At 39.4% G+C, this 16,964-nt stretch overlaps 1 protein-coding gene across 5 annotated transcripts in view; it reads left to right on the top strand.

Moving 5' to 3' along the window:
• Nucleotides 1-16,964, top strand: part of lama2 (laminin, alpha 2) — a 188,298-nt gene that overhangs the window by 23,022 nt on the left and 148,312 nt on the right. For 4 of the 5 annotated variants that reach the window (XM_080513776.1, XM_080513775.1, XM_080513773.1 and 1 more), the window contains exon 2: nt 15,161-15,331. In XM_080513776.1, coding sequence (XP_080369902.1) covers nt 15,161-15,331 — 171 coding nt within the window. Of the gene's footprint in view, nt 1-3,585; nt 3,631-15,160; nt 15,332-16,964 lie in introns of those variants that run through there. The other variant, XM_080513774.1, reaches the window with a different exon arrangement.

Here is a 16,964-nt window from a genome sequence, read left to right as displayed (position 1 = left end):
AATAAATAAAAAATCCTCAGTATCCATTTATGTATAGATTGTGAGCTTAAGACATGATCTTTCACTTTCTGATTGTCACAGTTGAAGAATGACCAAGATTTTTGCTGGTTGGTGGCAGTTCTGATTTCCTGAAAACGTGAGAATTTTCTATCAAGCCATTTTGTTGTCACCGCAGTTGTGTTGACATATAATACTTGCCTCATGAGGTCAGGCTGTGTTATTGTTTGGCTTTGCTTGAACGCAGAGGCCACATACATGCACATACGACGCTTGAGCAGTCAACGAACCTTGACTTGACCTCCAGAGAGCATTGTAACTTAAGGAGCAAAAGCACAGGAGAACTGAATGGAAAGTTAAAAGATTAACTATTCTATTCTATTCTATTCTATTCTTTTCTATTCTATTTATTGCAGTGTTGGGAGGCAATATAGTTGTTGTAGCTATGGGAAGATTAGATCCTCTCTGGGGCCAGAGGTCAAGTTGCTCTCTCCTGTAAATCTACTCACTGGCATGTTTTCATTACCCAGACCAACATTTCCCCCATATTCTCCAGACAGTGTGTGTGTGTGTGTGTGTGTGTGTGTGTGTGTGTGTGTGTGTGTGTGTGTGTGTGTGTGTGTGTGTGTGTGTGTGTGTGTGTGTGTGTGTGTGTGTGTGTGTGTGTGTGTGTGTGTGGTGGCCTTGGCTGCAGACTGGACTGTAAGTACTAACCAAGGCGAGCACCAGTGGTTCCTACTTAAATCATACGCAGCCTCACACACGCACACACACACACACACACACACACACACCCGAGCAGTCATTTCTCAGAGGTGCTTGTGGATGATTTAGCAAAGTCCTCATCACTGCCTCATCAGCTATGGATCGGCTCTGTGGATGTGGGAAAGCAGTTGGACCATTGCAGGATAGATTTACTGCTTACTGGTGTAAGCTCAGCTAAATCACTTCATACACTTATCCAGGAGTTATTGCACATAAACATTCCCTTGGTCTCCCCCCTCTACTTTTTTAGTTTCTGGATCATTTTTGATGGGAAGCTTCCTAATTTGTTTTCACAAACTTCCAAGTGTGTCTATTAGATACTCACTGATAATGGTTTATAAATAATGATTTGACTGATTACTCAATCTTTAATGTGGATTTGAAGTTGATGCAAAAAATGATGATTTGCAGTGTTTTCACATGTTAACGAACCTGCTATAATGTCCTAAACTGTCCTACAACTTCAGCTTTTTAAAACACCGCCTCATAACCCTCTTTCTCTTTCTCTTTCTCTTTCTCTTTCTCCTCCTCCTCCTCCTCACAGACTCTTCAGCTTTTCTCTGACACCTGATGTTATGTGGTGTGAAATTGCTGAATTGAGTCTAATCAAGAACGACGCTTGTCTACTGTAACTGTAGCTCAACTGGTCTGATTGCAACGTATTTGCTCCAGATTTTAAAAGCAATCTAACAGCCAAATCCCTCCCACGTTGTAATGTCCAACATCCAAGCCGACTACAGTAATTTGAATGCCGGAGAAATCCAGCAGGCCTCCTGGGAGACAGGACCCCCCTTCAGTCTGGAGCACAGTGACCACAGTAGCCTCCAGCAGACACCGGTCAGTTCACTGACCCCATGTTTGCATGTGTGGACAAGTGTGTGTAAGTGGAGGATTAACTGTCTATAACTTAGCGGTTTTCCTGTTTAGTCTGAGTTTATGACCGTCTGGAAGAGGCCAGCATTTGCAAAGTTCAAACCATACAGATGCACAGAGAGATACTTAAATCCACATGTCCCCCCTCATTGCCTCTGTAATGAGTGTGTGGCCATCTGGAAAAAGATGACATTTCAGCCGCTAATTTTTTCAAAAAATTGGATGCAATTGCTGCAAAAAGAGGCTTTATGCTCTGATGATCAGGGATATACTTTTCTTCTCTTTCCCTGTTCAGTGGTATAGCAATAGAAAACAAGTAAAGTGGTAATTTACACTTTACAGTACTTTCATCGACTTATTGGTTAAAAACTATTTAAATCCAAACCGAGTTGATGTTGCTTAAAGTTATGGTGCATGGGCAAATTGATCAGTGGCTGATATGGTATGTGGGGACATGTAATACGTTCAGAGAAAGGAAGATCTTGGCTTGTAAGCCCTTGAAGTTAAATTTAATTGAAACAGAGATGAAGGAAGTGAGGCGGGTCAATGTCCTGACCCTTCTGAACAGCCCACAATCTTCTCTGCTGATATTTCCTTTGTATAATAAGTCATTCACTGCACTCTTTCAAGGCAATGTGACTGACTTTTCTTTGTAGCTACACACACACACACACACACACACACACACACACACACACACACACACACACACACACACACACACACACACACACACGTTCGCGTGTACATTCTCATGTAGTTTCTATGGTGACGCAGTTCATGCTGACATGTTGGATAAATGAATGACTTTAGTAATAGACGCAAAATTACATTTCCTGGACATCAAATACCTTTCTGTTTCTGTCACTCTGTGTCGCACTAACACAATGTTCTGCACCTAAAGCAATTTGTCATAATATCCTCTGAATAGCACAGATGATTACATTGTCATAAGTCATGAAGTTCACAGCAGAGCTTTGAGCTCAGTATACCAACATGTTTAAATCACAAAGCCAAAGTGCTTTTTTGAGCCATGATTATAGTTTTGCATAAAACAAAGTAAAGCAGACACCTTTTTCCCCACATACTTCTTATTATAAGGTATTAGCAGCAGCTGGAATCAAATTGCCCATGTCACAGTCATCTTATTTCAGTGGCCACAATGGCAAAGGGCCCTTTGATCACAGTCTATCCTATGGAATGATAGCAGAAAATAATATAACAACAAATCAATTTTTTTCCCTTTGACTTATTGGAAATATGTACAAGTAGTGTGTTAAAATTGGACCTTTTGGCAATGCATATTGTAAACCACGTAAAAAAATCCACATCTAGACAAGGGTATCTGAAAAATTGCCAGTAATGTCTTGTTTTAAATGATTTTCCATGTTGAAAGATCATCACTGACTCCAGTCTCATGGGCCGTATTTTCTTGACCATCCTTTGATGGCCCTGGTTTCAGTAAGGATGCTGCATACTATTGTGAATAATCATCGACATTGTTTGTGTACTAGATATTTGCACACTTGCTCCACTGCCACAAAAATGCAGTAGAACATTTGAAAAGCCCTTTTATGTTCTTTTTTCACTGCCTCTAGAGATTGGTGAATATAGCTATGTTAAATTTAGTACAAAAGCATTGTTCACTCCATTGTTAAAGCTAATAATAAAACCATAAAATCCGTCTATGAATAAATACATTTACATATAAAATTAATGTATTTTTCTGCCTTTTCCATTTCTTCTCACTGACTGCTATCCCCTACGGTTTTCCCACAACTTTTTCCTTACGAGCTAGTGTTGTGAATAAATATGTACTTTAAGCTTTCTTGTTATTACTTGTCTGGAGTGATAAGGGTTAGAAAAGATACATTAATCTGTATTTTTGTTTCCCCACTTCTATCTCCGGCTTTACATCTGTTGGCCGCTCTTCTGTCGACCTCCAGGGTTTTCGGGGAAAGCTGCAATGAAAACTATGTCAACATCCTGCTCTCCGTAAGACTTCCTGCCTTGGGAGAGAGCGAGAGACTTTGTGTGTGTGTGTGTGTGTGTGTGTGTGTGTGTGTGTGTGTGTGTGTGTGTGTGTGTGTGTGTGTGTGTGTGTGTGTGTGTGTGTGTGTGTGTGTGCGTGTGCGTGTGGGCGTGCGTGCGTGGACTTAACTCAACAATAAATAGTGTGACATGGACGGGTTGTCATCCATGTTTTGCTTTGTGTGTGTTGTGACCAAGATTAAAACGGATCATCTTGTATATTCAGATTTTTCATTTATATATGATTCTTATGTAGTCATCTTTATCATGCTTGGCTCAATTTCCCTTTTAAGTTATCCCTAAACAAACCTTTTTTTTTAAAACCTCATTACTGGATGTTTTCCTTTGCTGTGATCTGCTTGTTTTTGCCCCATATGAAGATGGTGGTTTACACTCTCATCTCACAGCAAGCAGATCTGGGTTGAAACACACTCCCAGCCTTTCTGTGTGGAGTTTGCATGTTCTTTTTCACATGCATAATTCCTCCGAGGTTTGAATGCTTTTGTGTGTGGTTGTATTTCTCTGTATTTGTCCTGTGACGCACTGGTGGCCTGTCCAGGGTGTAACCTGCCCTCACCCATTATCAGCTGGGATTGGCTCCAGCACCCCCCACAGTTTACTTTCATAAATCAGTTTCTTCCAAGAACAAGTGTTTAGTTCTGCAAGACAGCTTATACTGTACAACTCTGATGGGAGATGTGCAGCAGAGCACTTGTTGCTGAAATACCCGACTTTAATATTGACTAATCAACTCGAACATCCCTCAAAATGACATATCCGCTCCACTATTTGACTTCCAAAACCGCTGATGTGATTTTAGCTGAACGTGGTGACTGAATGATTTACAGACTGACCCTCGCAGTGCAGACAGCTCAGGTAATGTGAGACTTCATAACTCAATCTGGATTATAGTAGATAGAAAGATACAAACAGATATTAGGATTTAACTGAAGTTTACAGGTTTGAATCTGGGCAGGGCCTGTCTGCTTGGAGTTTGTGTGTCCTTCCTGTGCTTTCTCCACTGGACCATTCCCTTCTGTGCATCTTGAAATGAATTCCCCTTAAGCCAACAACATGTATTTGCACAGTTGGTTTTCACCAGACTTTGAAATCAATGAATTATGTTATTATCACAAACAACATAATTCATAAAATGAAGCCACAATCTTGAGATTTTTCCAACATGCTCAGTGAAGGCTCAGTTTTTCATAATGAAACTTTCCTTTTTGTGTGATTTATGTGTGTTTGTTTGTGCCTTGATGACTGATACTGTGTGTTGGATGTATTAATGCAGATAAGTGGAAACCAAAGATTGTTTTGTCTGGAGGGTTGAACAATGTTGCATGTTTAATGATTCTGACCACATAGTTTGGTCATGAGCAGAGGCAGGTACCATCTCCAGACTCACTCACACACAATTGTAGAGCTCTAATTGTGTTGAACACTGTGGTATCTTGATTTTTAAAACATGTTCAACTTTAAGGCTGTCGGAGTTCTGTGTTCGGATATTTGATACCGCTGTGGACATGGGTTGAATCTGGTTATCCTTGTTAAACTGTTAAAAACCCCATTTCCTGGATTTCCTTGTTTATGAAACTCAAAGGAAGAAGATAAATCATATTTCAGGTGTTCTGAGCACAGCTGAGCTAACACAGCAGATTAGTTTGTTGGGAAAGCTCCTCTCGTGAAATGTCCACAACAGATTAGTGGGGGTTTTTTTTTAAATATATTTTGCTGCAAGGTTGAAAATGAAGTTGTGTTGGTGGTGCATGTTCATTGTGCATAATCATCTGTTTATGTATGTATCTCTGGACGGTGCGTTAAATGTTTTTTTTTTGGCATATATTTGGATGTATATTTCTAATTTATCTGTGCAGGATGAAGATGTGTGTGCCTGACTGTTTTGCATCTTTATGTTGGTGCACATACATACATTTCTGTATGTAAATATCTGTATATAAAGGTTCTCTCTCTGTGTGTGGACCATACAGGCTTATCACAGACTCATCCTTCATTCCCCTTCTGGCCCTGACCCTTTTAAACAACGCTCTATCTTTCTCTGGGAATCCCTCCATCCATCTCTTGCTCTCCATCAATCTTTCTATCTTTTTCCTCATCCATTCCCCTCGCTTTCTCAGCCCCAAACTACTCGAGATGGAGGGAAAGATGGAAAGTTACAGCAAGAGAGAGAGAGATACAGAGAGAGATGATCCTGTCTTTTTCAACCTTCTTCTTATTCCATCAAGCATACATCTTGGCTCAAAATTCAACAATAACACATCCATCACACGCACACATAAGCACACACATATAACAAGGCAGGCAGTGCAGTCATCTTCCACTGTGACAGAAAAAAAAAGCAAATAAAGTTTTCTTCATAATGCAATTTGAAACCTTTATAAGATAGAAGGAATACCCTGTCAGCATGAGCCTTTGGAAATCAGGTGAAGTGGGGCCATTTCTTCGATAAATCCAATGTAAAGTCACATCATTATGATTTTCCAGCTTCATGATGAGCACGGTTCTGTAAACCCTTCACGTGTTTCGCAAAGGTGATTTAGATTAAATGTAATCATTTTATTATGTTGTTCAGCACATAAATAATTAAATTGTTGTTGATTGAGTTTCCAAACCTTTATTCTCATATGACATCCACTTTCTGAGAGTCTTATGATGAGCTTCTACAGCTGCATCAAGCTTTGGCAGTTTGTTTTGCTCAGTGATCATCAGAAATTGGTCATCATGCAAACTTCCCTTCCACTTACTTGCCTGCAGGTTGAAACCATCTCTATGTGTGGAATTATCATCTCAGTATGATCTACTTGCGCTTTTTCCCTTGTTCATACTCTCATCGCCACCACTGTGGGCCTTTGAGTGAGACCCTTCAAACCTTTGAACGCCCCTGAGTGCCACATAAAGGATACTTGCTGCTTTCTTGAGTGGGATAAATGTAGTAGACACATTTCACAGTGCCCCCATGTACACATGCCCATTTAAGGTTTTTCTCTTTTCTTTCCATTTGTTTCATACGAGCTTCTCATTTTCAAGTCGGGATCTAAAAGTAGCTTCTTTGGCAATGACACCACCTTGTTTTCTCTGAGTAAATATGTACATTTTGACAGTGTTATGATTCAGAGCCGGTGTGGCTACAAATCCTCTGAGACATCTGGTTAACAGAGCGAAGATGGGGGATAGAAAGGCCAACAGACAGAAAGACGCACAGACAGACGGGCAGGTTACCACAGTTATCAGAGCAGAGAGAAGAGAATGGAAGGTGACGAACCTGAGTAGGTGTGTGTGTGTGTGTGTGTGTGTGTGTGTGTGTGTGTGTGTGTGTGCGTGTGTGCGTGTGTGCGTGTGTGCGTGTGTGCGTGCGTGCGTGCGTGCGTGCGTGGCAGCCACAGACCCCCATAGGCACACAATCATTGTGTCCTTGTCATTCAGTGATACTGAAATGTGAACCCCCGTCTTTATCCAGCCCTCTCCATTTCTGTTATCTCACCTTTTTGTTCAACATAAAAGGCGAGAGAGAAAAATTGTTACCACCAGCTGAAGGCAGAGTCGCAGTCAAAATCTGATATTTTTCCAAGAAATAATTTTGATGTTTAGTGGAAGTTGCTGTGAGAGATAATACAGACACTGAGACCCTGTGAAAGTCTCGGAAGTACATCTTATTGAAATTTTCCTCTGCCGTCGCTTGTATTATTTGGTAACTTCATAAAGGCGTCTTTCTTAGTAGCCTGATAATTCAATTGTGGAAATTGTTTTTTTTTGGCCCTGCAATGGCTGCCCTAAGCAGCCTGAGCTGGGATCTCGAAATTGCTTCTCACGTCCTGGAAATCCTCAGTGATTCTAAGAGGTCTGCCACTCTGTTCATCAATAGTAGTTTCCCCAGTCGGGGCAAACAACCACGGCAATCAGAGCTTGCAAAATGTATAAGTGACATCAGAAGTCTCACAAAAGGTAGATATGGAGTGAAATGTTTAGAAAAATGGTACAAGATATCTTCTAATAGAGTGATAATTCAGTTTGCATAATTTAAGATGACAGGTTTTGAAGAAATATCTCCGATCCTGTTGTGAAGCTGCATCTGAAATGCCTCAGCAGGCTAGATTTGGAAGGTAACACAAACGAAATGATGAAGGTAAATACAATTGCACGTAAATACATGGAAAGCATGAAGGAAAAAGTAACCTTGCTAAATGTGTTAAGGTCTATGTCCCCCTGGCTTCAACCAGGATTCAAACCTGATCCCCCACATTTAAGGTTAATTCTTTACCCAACGTGCCTCCAGCGGCACATATATTGCGAGAGGAATGATGACAGTAACACTAAAAACCTCCAATGAGCAAAATAACCTGTTACTATTATTAATATTAGTAGTATTAGTATATATAGAGTATTGGCAGGTTATTTTGCTCATTTGATGAGCTCATCTCCACTGATGTTTTCTTTTTACACTGGAAGACCAAAACCAACCAGTAAATATGGGGGGAAAAAAATGACATTTCACATTGAAACAAACAGTTTCTTTTTTGAATTACCTGATATTCTGTAAATCAGACACGCAAAACCGATAAGAAGCTTAAGGTATTAGCTGTCGCAAAAACAAGGTAAAAATGACACTTTTAGGATTGCACAGTCTCCCACTCGCATTTGTGTTGAGAGCCTCTTCCAGGCCGTGGATCAAAACCTTGGAATAAGCAGGATGTTGGCGTGACTTGCTGGCAGGAGCCAGAGGCAGTAGGTGTAAAATGGCGTGGAGAAGAACCATAAAAAATATGCTCATGAAAACAACTGTTTGGAGCTCACATTATGGCCTTAACTGAGATCATTCTGGCGTCTGAAAGCATCTGGTGCATCCTTTTCTTCTCATCCCTGTGATGGATGCATGGATTGGTATATTCAGGAGGCATTAGCATGGAGAGATCTTGCATGCTGTTGCTTTGAGAACATTATCGTTCGCCTTATTGCCTCGGCCTGGGTTGAGTATGAGTGAGCAAAGGAGTACAGACAAAGGAGTTGAACCTACTCTCTGCTGACTTAGCTCTTTGAGACCTCGGCCAAATATCATACTTTGAATCTTCAGATATGTTCAAAAGAATCCCAAATAGAAAAGTGTGCGATGCAGCATGTGCTAAAAGTTTAATGGTCTTTGTATTGTTATGGCGGAGGACAGAAAGGGAGTCAAACTCATTTTGAAACAGACTCAAGAAGTAGACATTGTGATGATATTTAGATGACTACGGTGTCGCGAGCACTGTGAATTGAATTACTTCAAATATTACTAATGCAAAAAATGTTACCTTCCTCAGTATATTTTTCCCCAAATACAGCAGCTCCTGTGAGCTCTACTGCAAATTGGAATACTGAGGCAAGACGCATAATCCTCCTACTCATTTCATTTACTTTTTTTTATTTTATTCTCTTCAGATACTTGTTTCTGACTTTAAATAGTTCTGGCCAATCACACTTAATTGGGAAGAATTATTTTTTGCAACTGACTGCCCCAAGTGCAATGAACAAGAAAATGTTTTTTTTTTTTCCCCTGCACTCACGCTTTAACACCGTTCTGCCATACGGATGAATTCCTAGTTAGCTGTCAGCTACACTCAGATTAATTAGTGTCAGTTTGGTGGAGACATATGAGGTTATTTAGAGCTATAGCTGAGGGAATGGAGAAAGCTGAAGCTGAGGTGGTTGACCAAGACCTTGTACTGAATAGAAAGGCATCACTTCTGTGCAAAAACCTGTGTATTCCATTAAGAAATAATGTTCTCATATATTCCTTACATTATTTTTTTTTTTTGTCAAATATTTTTATTGGTTTTTACATTGGGAGGTACAGACACATGTAAAAACATACCAGATGTACAACAATGGTCATCTCTCAATGTAATTAAACTCGCTACAGTAAAACGTAATATAAAACCAAGGTGCATTGGAGAGCAATTCTCCCTTCCCAAACAAAATAAATCATTCACTCGCAGCATTCACACCACAATACGAGACAAGACAAGACAAGACAAGGACTCAAGGGTTGAAGATAATCACAATGAAAAATTATGTAAATAATTAAATATTAATTAAAAATAAATAAATAATAATAAAAAACAAACAAACAGAACAAACAAACGAACACACAAAAAACCAAACAAAAACAAAAACAACGACAACAATAACAACATGATAAAATAATAAACTAAAATAAATAAAGAATTAACAACTCAGCTTATTGTGTTTCAGCTTCAATGTGCAAGGTGTCTATATGCAGTAGAACGGGTTGCCAGAGTTTATAAAAGGCCTGTAGGGAACCGTTCAGGGAGAATCTGATTTTCTCAAGTCTCACGCATCGCAAAATCTCTTGAATCCATCTATTATGTGTAGGTGGGGATGAGTGCGTCCATTTCAGGAGGATAAGCCTCCTTGCAAGCAAGGTAGTGAATGCAATAATTTGTTGTGAGGTTTTCGACCAACCAAATGATGGGGGTAATCCAAAAAGAGCAACAAGGGGGTCCAAATTAACTGCACGACCAAGGACCGTCGTCAACGTATCGAAAATGGTACGCCAAAATTCAAAAAGTTTGGGGCACGACCAAAACATGTGCATGTGATCCGCTGGTCCGAGATTACATCTGTTACAAGAGTCCGCTCTGTCTGGGTAGATCTTAGCTAACCGTGCATTAGTGAAGTGGCTCCTGTGCAAAATCTTGCACTGTAGGAGTTTGTGTCTAGCACATATTGAGGATGTGTGAACTAGATTAAGGATACGGCCCCATTGTTCATCAGATATAGATATTTGGAGGTCACGATCCCAAACAACTCTCAGGGAGTTAAGGGAGGTTGGGTTCATTCTAAAAGCAGCATCGTATAGGATTGAAGTCAGGGATTTTTGTGATGTTTTCAAAGAGAGAAGGGAATCCATCAAGGTCTCAGGGGGGCAATTAGGAAAATGAGGAAATTGATTTTGTACAAAATGTCGGATCTGGAAGAAACGGAATAAATGCGATTGTGGGAGAGTAAATCTTTTTGATAAGTCTGCAAATGAAGGAAAAATACCATCAATATATAATTCAAATGCAAGGTCAGAACAAGATGGAAGGAATAAAGGGTTTCGAAACACTGGGGCTAATCTCGATGAGGGGTGTAGACCGAATTGTTTCCTAAATTGACTCCAAATTTTTAAGGTCTCAGAAACAATGGTATTCTGCGCTACACGTTTGGTTGGTAGAGGTAACTGTGAACAAACCACTGCCCATAATGCGACAGGTGAAGAGGCGAGTTCCATGATGGCCCATAAAGGACGATCATTGAGCGCAATCTTAACATTCCAGAAAAGGATTTTCTTGACATTACTAGCCCAATAGTATCGGCGAAGGTCTGGTAAGGCCAGACCTCCCAGAGATTTAGGGAGTTGAAGAGTTGACCTCTTTATGCGAGCTCGTTTATTGCACCATAAAAAAGAGTTAATCAACTGGTCAAGTGTAGAAAAAAAGGATTTTCGAACAAATACCGGAACGTGGTCAAAAACATAGAGAAAACGGGGAAGAATTGTCATTTTGACTATATTGACACGACCCACAAGGGACAAAGGAATAGTGGCCCACCTAGCAAAATCCGATTTACAACGCTCGAGTAGCGGTTGAAAATTTTTAGCAAACAATTCGGAGAGTGATTTTGTTACAACAATGCCGAGGTATTTCAATCCTTGGGTCGCTTTTCTAAAGGAAAAAAGGGAGGGTGGGAGGTTCTCTGCAGGGGAGTTAAGTGGGAGATACTCACTTTTGTGAAGGTTGATTTTATAGCCAGATAGCTTTCTGAATTGTTCTAAAATATCTAAGACAGCAGGGATGGATTTGGCTGGGTCTTACATTATTTTTACATATAACTCTCGATATATACAAACCAAATTAAGTAGCTTCTTCTTGGTTATTTTGGTCATGGAATTGAGTGGATTTTTTGAATGCACACATGACAAAAATCCACAATCTTCACTTTAAACAGTCTATTTGGTGGAAATTGAATTTGTTCTCTCATTAGCTGAAGCTGAAGTCAAGTTAAATCTACTGTACACAGTAGATTATGTTGTATTGCTCTGGATAAATGTGTGAAATATATTTTGAGGTAGCTTTTATTTCATGCGGAATGTTGCACTTTGAATAATGTGATTGCTTGTTGCTTTCATAACATATAATAACATAAAAGCGGCAGTAAGTTTGATGCTTTGTGTTTCAGGTTAGGTTTTGAGTAGTCTGAACATCTGACTCAAAGGTAATGGCTCAATTGTTTGTAAGACCATACTTGCCCTCTCCATATATTTATCTATCAATCTTCATGACTCCTCCACCCAACTTGGGGACACAAAAGGGGTGGAGCTGACCCCAGGTGGTTATGGGCTAAAAAAGCAGGATCCATCTTGGACATGTCAATAATCCAACACAGAGTAAATCCATACAGACAACAGACACTCTTTCATTGTCTTTGGAGGCATCAAACAACCCTCAAAGCTCAGACTTGAACAGGGGATGCCCAGAGGTCAAGTCAACTGGGGCCTCATATGTCCTCGCAGTTCAGGATATCAACAGTGCCTGTACTTTGATTCAGTGATACAGAAATCTAATAATAATGATGGGGGAAAAGGTTACTGTGACCTCGTATTTTTATGAGTGCCATCTTTCAGTGCGTTTGGACACACATCATTATCAACCACTACTGCCATAGTTGGCATAACTATGAGACAATAATTCCATTGTATTAATACGAGCTTCACTGTGACTGCGCTCTATGGTGAATTAGCCGTATACGCAATAAATGCTTCCCCTCAAACACAGTGAGAATATTCATCTGGGATCCAGTCTTCCTTTTCATTAAAGCTCCGTGGTATTGAAATCTGGGCTTCCTAAGTGGTGGAGTCCTCTCAGATATCATAACTGAAAGGTTTCAAGGCATGCGTTTGACCGATTGTGTACGTGGAGTGTTGTGAGTGTGCGTGCGAGAATGTGTACACATGTGTGAGAGAGACTTCGGGTGTCTCAGATGTTCTTCACAGTTCATCAGTGTTGACATCTGGCCAAACAGCTGGACACACACACACACACACACACACACACACACACACACACACACACACACACACACACACACACACACACACACACACACACACACACACACACACACACACACACACACACACACACACACACACACACACACACACACACAGTCCACACTTTCATCAAAGTTCCTCATCTTTGGTTTTCTTACACTTTTCCCAGCTTCAAATATTTCTTTCTATTCGTGTCCACTGTGCTTGACAGATACTGAGACAGATACTTTTGTGTGTTTGTATTAAACATTAGCGTGTAGGTGCAGGTGTTGTTTAAGCATAAAATAATCATGTAGTAGGACTAAACTGTCCTAAACAAATTCTATTCATGTGCTTGTCCGCGTGCGGTTTCCAGACAGGAAATGTGAACCATATGTATGTTAAGCATTCCAGAACTTTAAACACCACAACCTTGTCATTCTCCATCAGCACTGTACAGAGGTTTTTACTATGGGAACGACACGGATCACTTATGCTTACTGGCGGATAAACATATGCACATTGCTCATGCTGCGCTTCTGTCATGATGATGTGTGGACGTAAATAACAATTGATGTTCGGTGACTCCTGATGTTATGTTTGACTTTTATTTATAATGGACATTAGACCAACATTAAACCTTCATTTATTGCCTGTATCTGTTTTATGCAGGTAAGCATTGTATGGCAGCCAGGTTATTGGATCACGTTTGCATGCCCTCCTGTCCTGCCACAGGTTTGATTCCAGGCTCCACAAGCTAATGTGGATGAAGTGGGTTCATAAGATAGATGTCCATGGTCTCTCAGAGATGATCTGATTACATCTTGATGGCTAAAGGTTATACTGGAACTCAAGGTCTCTCTCAAACAGCTTTACCGTCCATCACTGGGCAAACACAGATGGACATTTTTTACAAGTGCCAGCAAAATCATTGATGTGGTGCCAATATGTAAATATTTTTTGTCTCTTTTTGTCTTTATATTTTGGTGTTAATTGATGCACCTCTTTGTATGCTATTTTATGGAAATTTGGGGCGGTGATTTCTGTTTAATGAACGTTTGGTTAATCATATAATAAAGTAAATAAATCGCAAATAGCCAAAACAAATATTAGAAAGCACAAATATAATGGCTTGCGCTAAAATGCTGTTGCAGGGATTATAGTATGCTGACATTTTTCTCAAGAAGCTACAAAATTAGGTTTGTTAAACTGCATGACTTATTTATTATTGCAACAATATAATGTAAATAACATTATAGTACACTGTTTGGGAGGTTTTCAATTTTATATATATATATATATATATATATATATATATATATATCAGTGGTTCAAATTATTGGAACTATCTGGACAGAAAGAAACATTGCCAACATAAATGTATATCAAAAACCTTTTCATCTCGTAGTATTGATCATTCTCAGTCCTGTGTGAGTGAACGCCAATAATTGTGGTCTCAATTAATATTTAATCAAAAAGTCAATTGAATGGGGTTGTTGCTCTTTTGGTGGTGAATTTACGTTAATGCTTTAGACTGTACCGAAAATACATCCAGATTAAATAAATTGGACGACATGAAACCCATGCCCTCCCCCTCATGTTCTCAATGAATGACTCATAACCTCAGTACAACAGGAATCCAAGTATAAGTTGGCTCATTTGGAATAAGACCACATGGAAGAGATGTCATCTTTTTAATGATTTGAAATACAAAACCTGAATGCAAAGCAGGATGAGCAGGATGTGCTGGTTGCTCCCAATAACACTCAGCGCAGCTCTTTGGTGATTGGACATGTTTTCTGGAGTTATTTTATTTTGCTTTGAAGAAGAAATCCTGCCACGCCACATTTAAACTCCTTTGATCAGGTTTGATTTTGTGATTTGTGAACATTCTACCACATACCAAACTTTCTGTAAAATTAGTGTGTAATCTGTTAGTTTCATCATCTCTAAAAAAAAATGTTGTCCATAACAATATGCATGCACACCTTCCAAACAACAAATTGGACCCCTTTTTACCATTTTTCTTCGGCTCTGCTTTTATTCCCTGTGTTAAAGCTTTGAACAAGATGCACTTTTATTTGTATAGCATCAGTATCTATTAACCCATCTTCTATCCTCTATACTCTCTTTATCCAAGTTATTGATGCAGAAAATTGAACCGAACCCCTCGATTGACTATGCAAAGGACAGTGTGCATCTCTGACAGGTTGCCATTCAGTCACAGGTTTCATCACAGACATTAGACAAATGACCCAGCAAACATGGGAGAATACTATAAACTATATATACATACATATGTATATACTGTATAGTATGACCCTTAATTTGCCATTCTTTTTTGTTCATAACTTCGTATCTTGTATTTTTTCTTCGTGTAATTGAATGTATGTGTTTCTTTCCCAGGGCTGTTTCCAGCCGTGCTGAATCTGGCTACGATGGCAGATATAACAGCGAATGCCACCTGTGGATTAGACCGTCCAGAGATGTTCTGCAAACTGGTGGAACACGTACCAGGGCAGCCCGTGAGAAATCCACAATGTCGTACCTGCTACCAAAACAGTCAAAAACCATTTGGTGAGAATATTTCACACCCTGACACGATCGTTCCAGTTATCCATTTATCTGTTATTATCTTTACTTTTACTATTATAAGCTGTTTGAAGCACAACTGTCCAGATGTTGAGTCAAAAATACTTATTGATTGAACTGCAGATACAATCAGACTATGACTGTGGCCATGCAAACACACTGGACTGATTACCAGGCCATCACAGAACAAAAACACATTCATACATATGGCCTATTTAGAGGTGACCATACCCTCAGATGGACATTGTTGGAGGGAGATTGTGGTACCCAGAGAAAACCCCTATAAACTAGGGGACAAGTACAACATAAACTCCACACAGGAAGGTGGAATAGCATAGTAGGCCTGCAATTAAATCAACCACTCATGCATTCAAATAACCCAAACAATTTTTTATTCAAGCGGTCAGCCACTAACTAGTTTCCAAATAGATTTTTGTCAAGAAGCTGTGTTTTTTGCCACGATCCACGACTGACTACTCTTTTAATTGGGTAAATTGGGAATCTGGGAATTTCATATACAGAAATACAGCCACTATCTCCCTTGATGCAAATCTCTTGCTGTTTATATATATCTAAAAAAATAATGAAGTATTTTACTGAGTTCATTAAATTGCTTGTAAACTGTTTTTTTTCCACACACACACACACACACACACACACACACACACACACACACACACACACACACACACACACACACACACACACACACACACACACGTACAATGTGTATATATATATACATATATACACACACACACACACACACACACACACACACACACACACACACACACACACACACACACACACACACACACACACACATATATATATATATACATACACACACACACACACACACACACACACACACATATATATATATATGTGTATATATGTCCAATGTGTGTGTGTGTGTGTGTGTGTGTGTGTGTGTGTGTGTGTGTGTGTGTGTGTGTGTGTGTGTGTGTGTGTGTGTGTGTGTGTGTAAACTGTTATATATGTACAAAATAACAGTTTACAAGCAATTCAGTGTACTCAGTAAAATATTTCCTTTTAGGAAGAAATAATCTTTTCTCAGGCACAAGTTAGGAAAAAAGAAAGTTAGAAAAAAAGCCATATAAATTGCACTAACAAATTTATATTTCTTACATTTTACTATCAGTAATTGTCACTGTTTTTCAAGAAATGTCATATAATTCATAGGTGCCAGTCAATGTGAACCCTACATTTTTCCCTTGAATCTTTGTTCCTCCACCATCAAACAATCTGGCACAAACAGCCTACATAACAGTTTTGCATTGTGACCTTTGCTTTATGGTAAATTCATGTTGTGTTTTATCTGCCTGCTCCATAAGAGCTATTGTGCGGAGTAGTAACAGCACATAGTGGATTCTGCAAATGGGTGACATTTTTTATAATCAGAGAGAAACACAATCATGTAAAATGGGAAGAAATTCTGTTATTCTTTCTTGTCCAAGATGCTTTTTTTTACCGGGCCTCGAAATGCTGAAATGCCAGAGTGGAAAAAAGAGCAGAAAAGAACATTTCAGAACAACTCCGGCTTCAAAGGGAAACTTATTTCAAGATAATTAAACTAAATCAGACAATACGC

Source organism: Blennius ocellaris (genome assembly GCF_963422515.1).
Source record: "Blennius ocellaris genome assembly, chromosome: 18".
Taxonomy (NCBI): domain Eukaryota; kingdom Metazoa; phylum Chordata; class Actinopteri; order Blenniiformes; family Blenniidae; genus Blennius; species Blennius ocellaris.
Note: the sequence above shows the minus strand (reverse complement) of the source record. Positions and strands in the feature narration are given on the sequence as shown.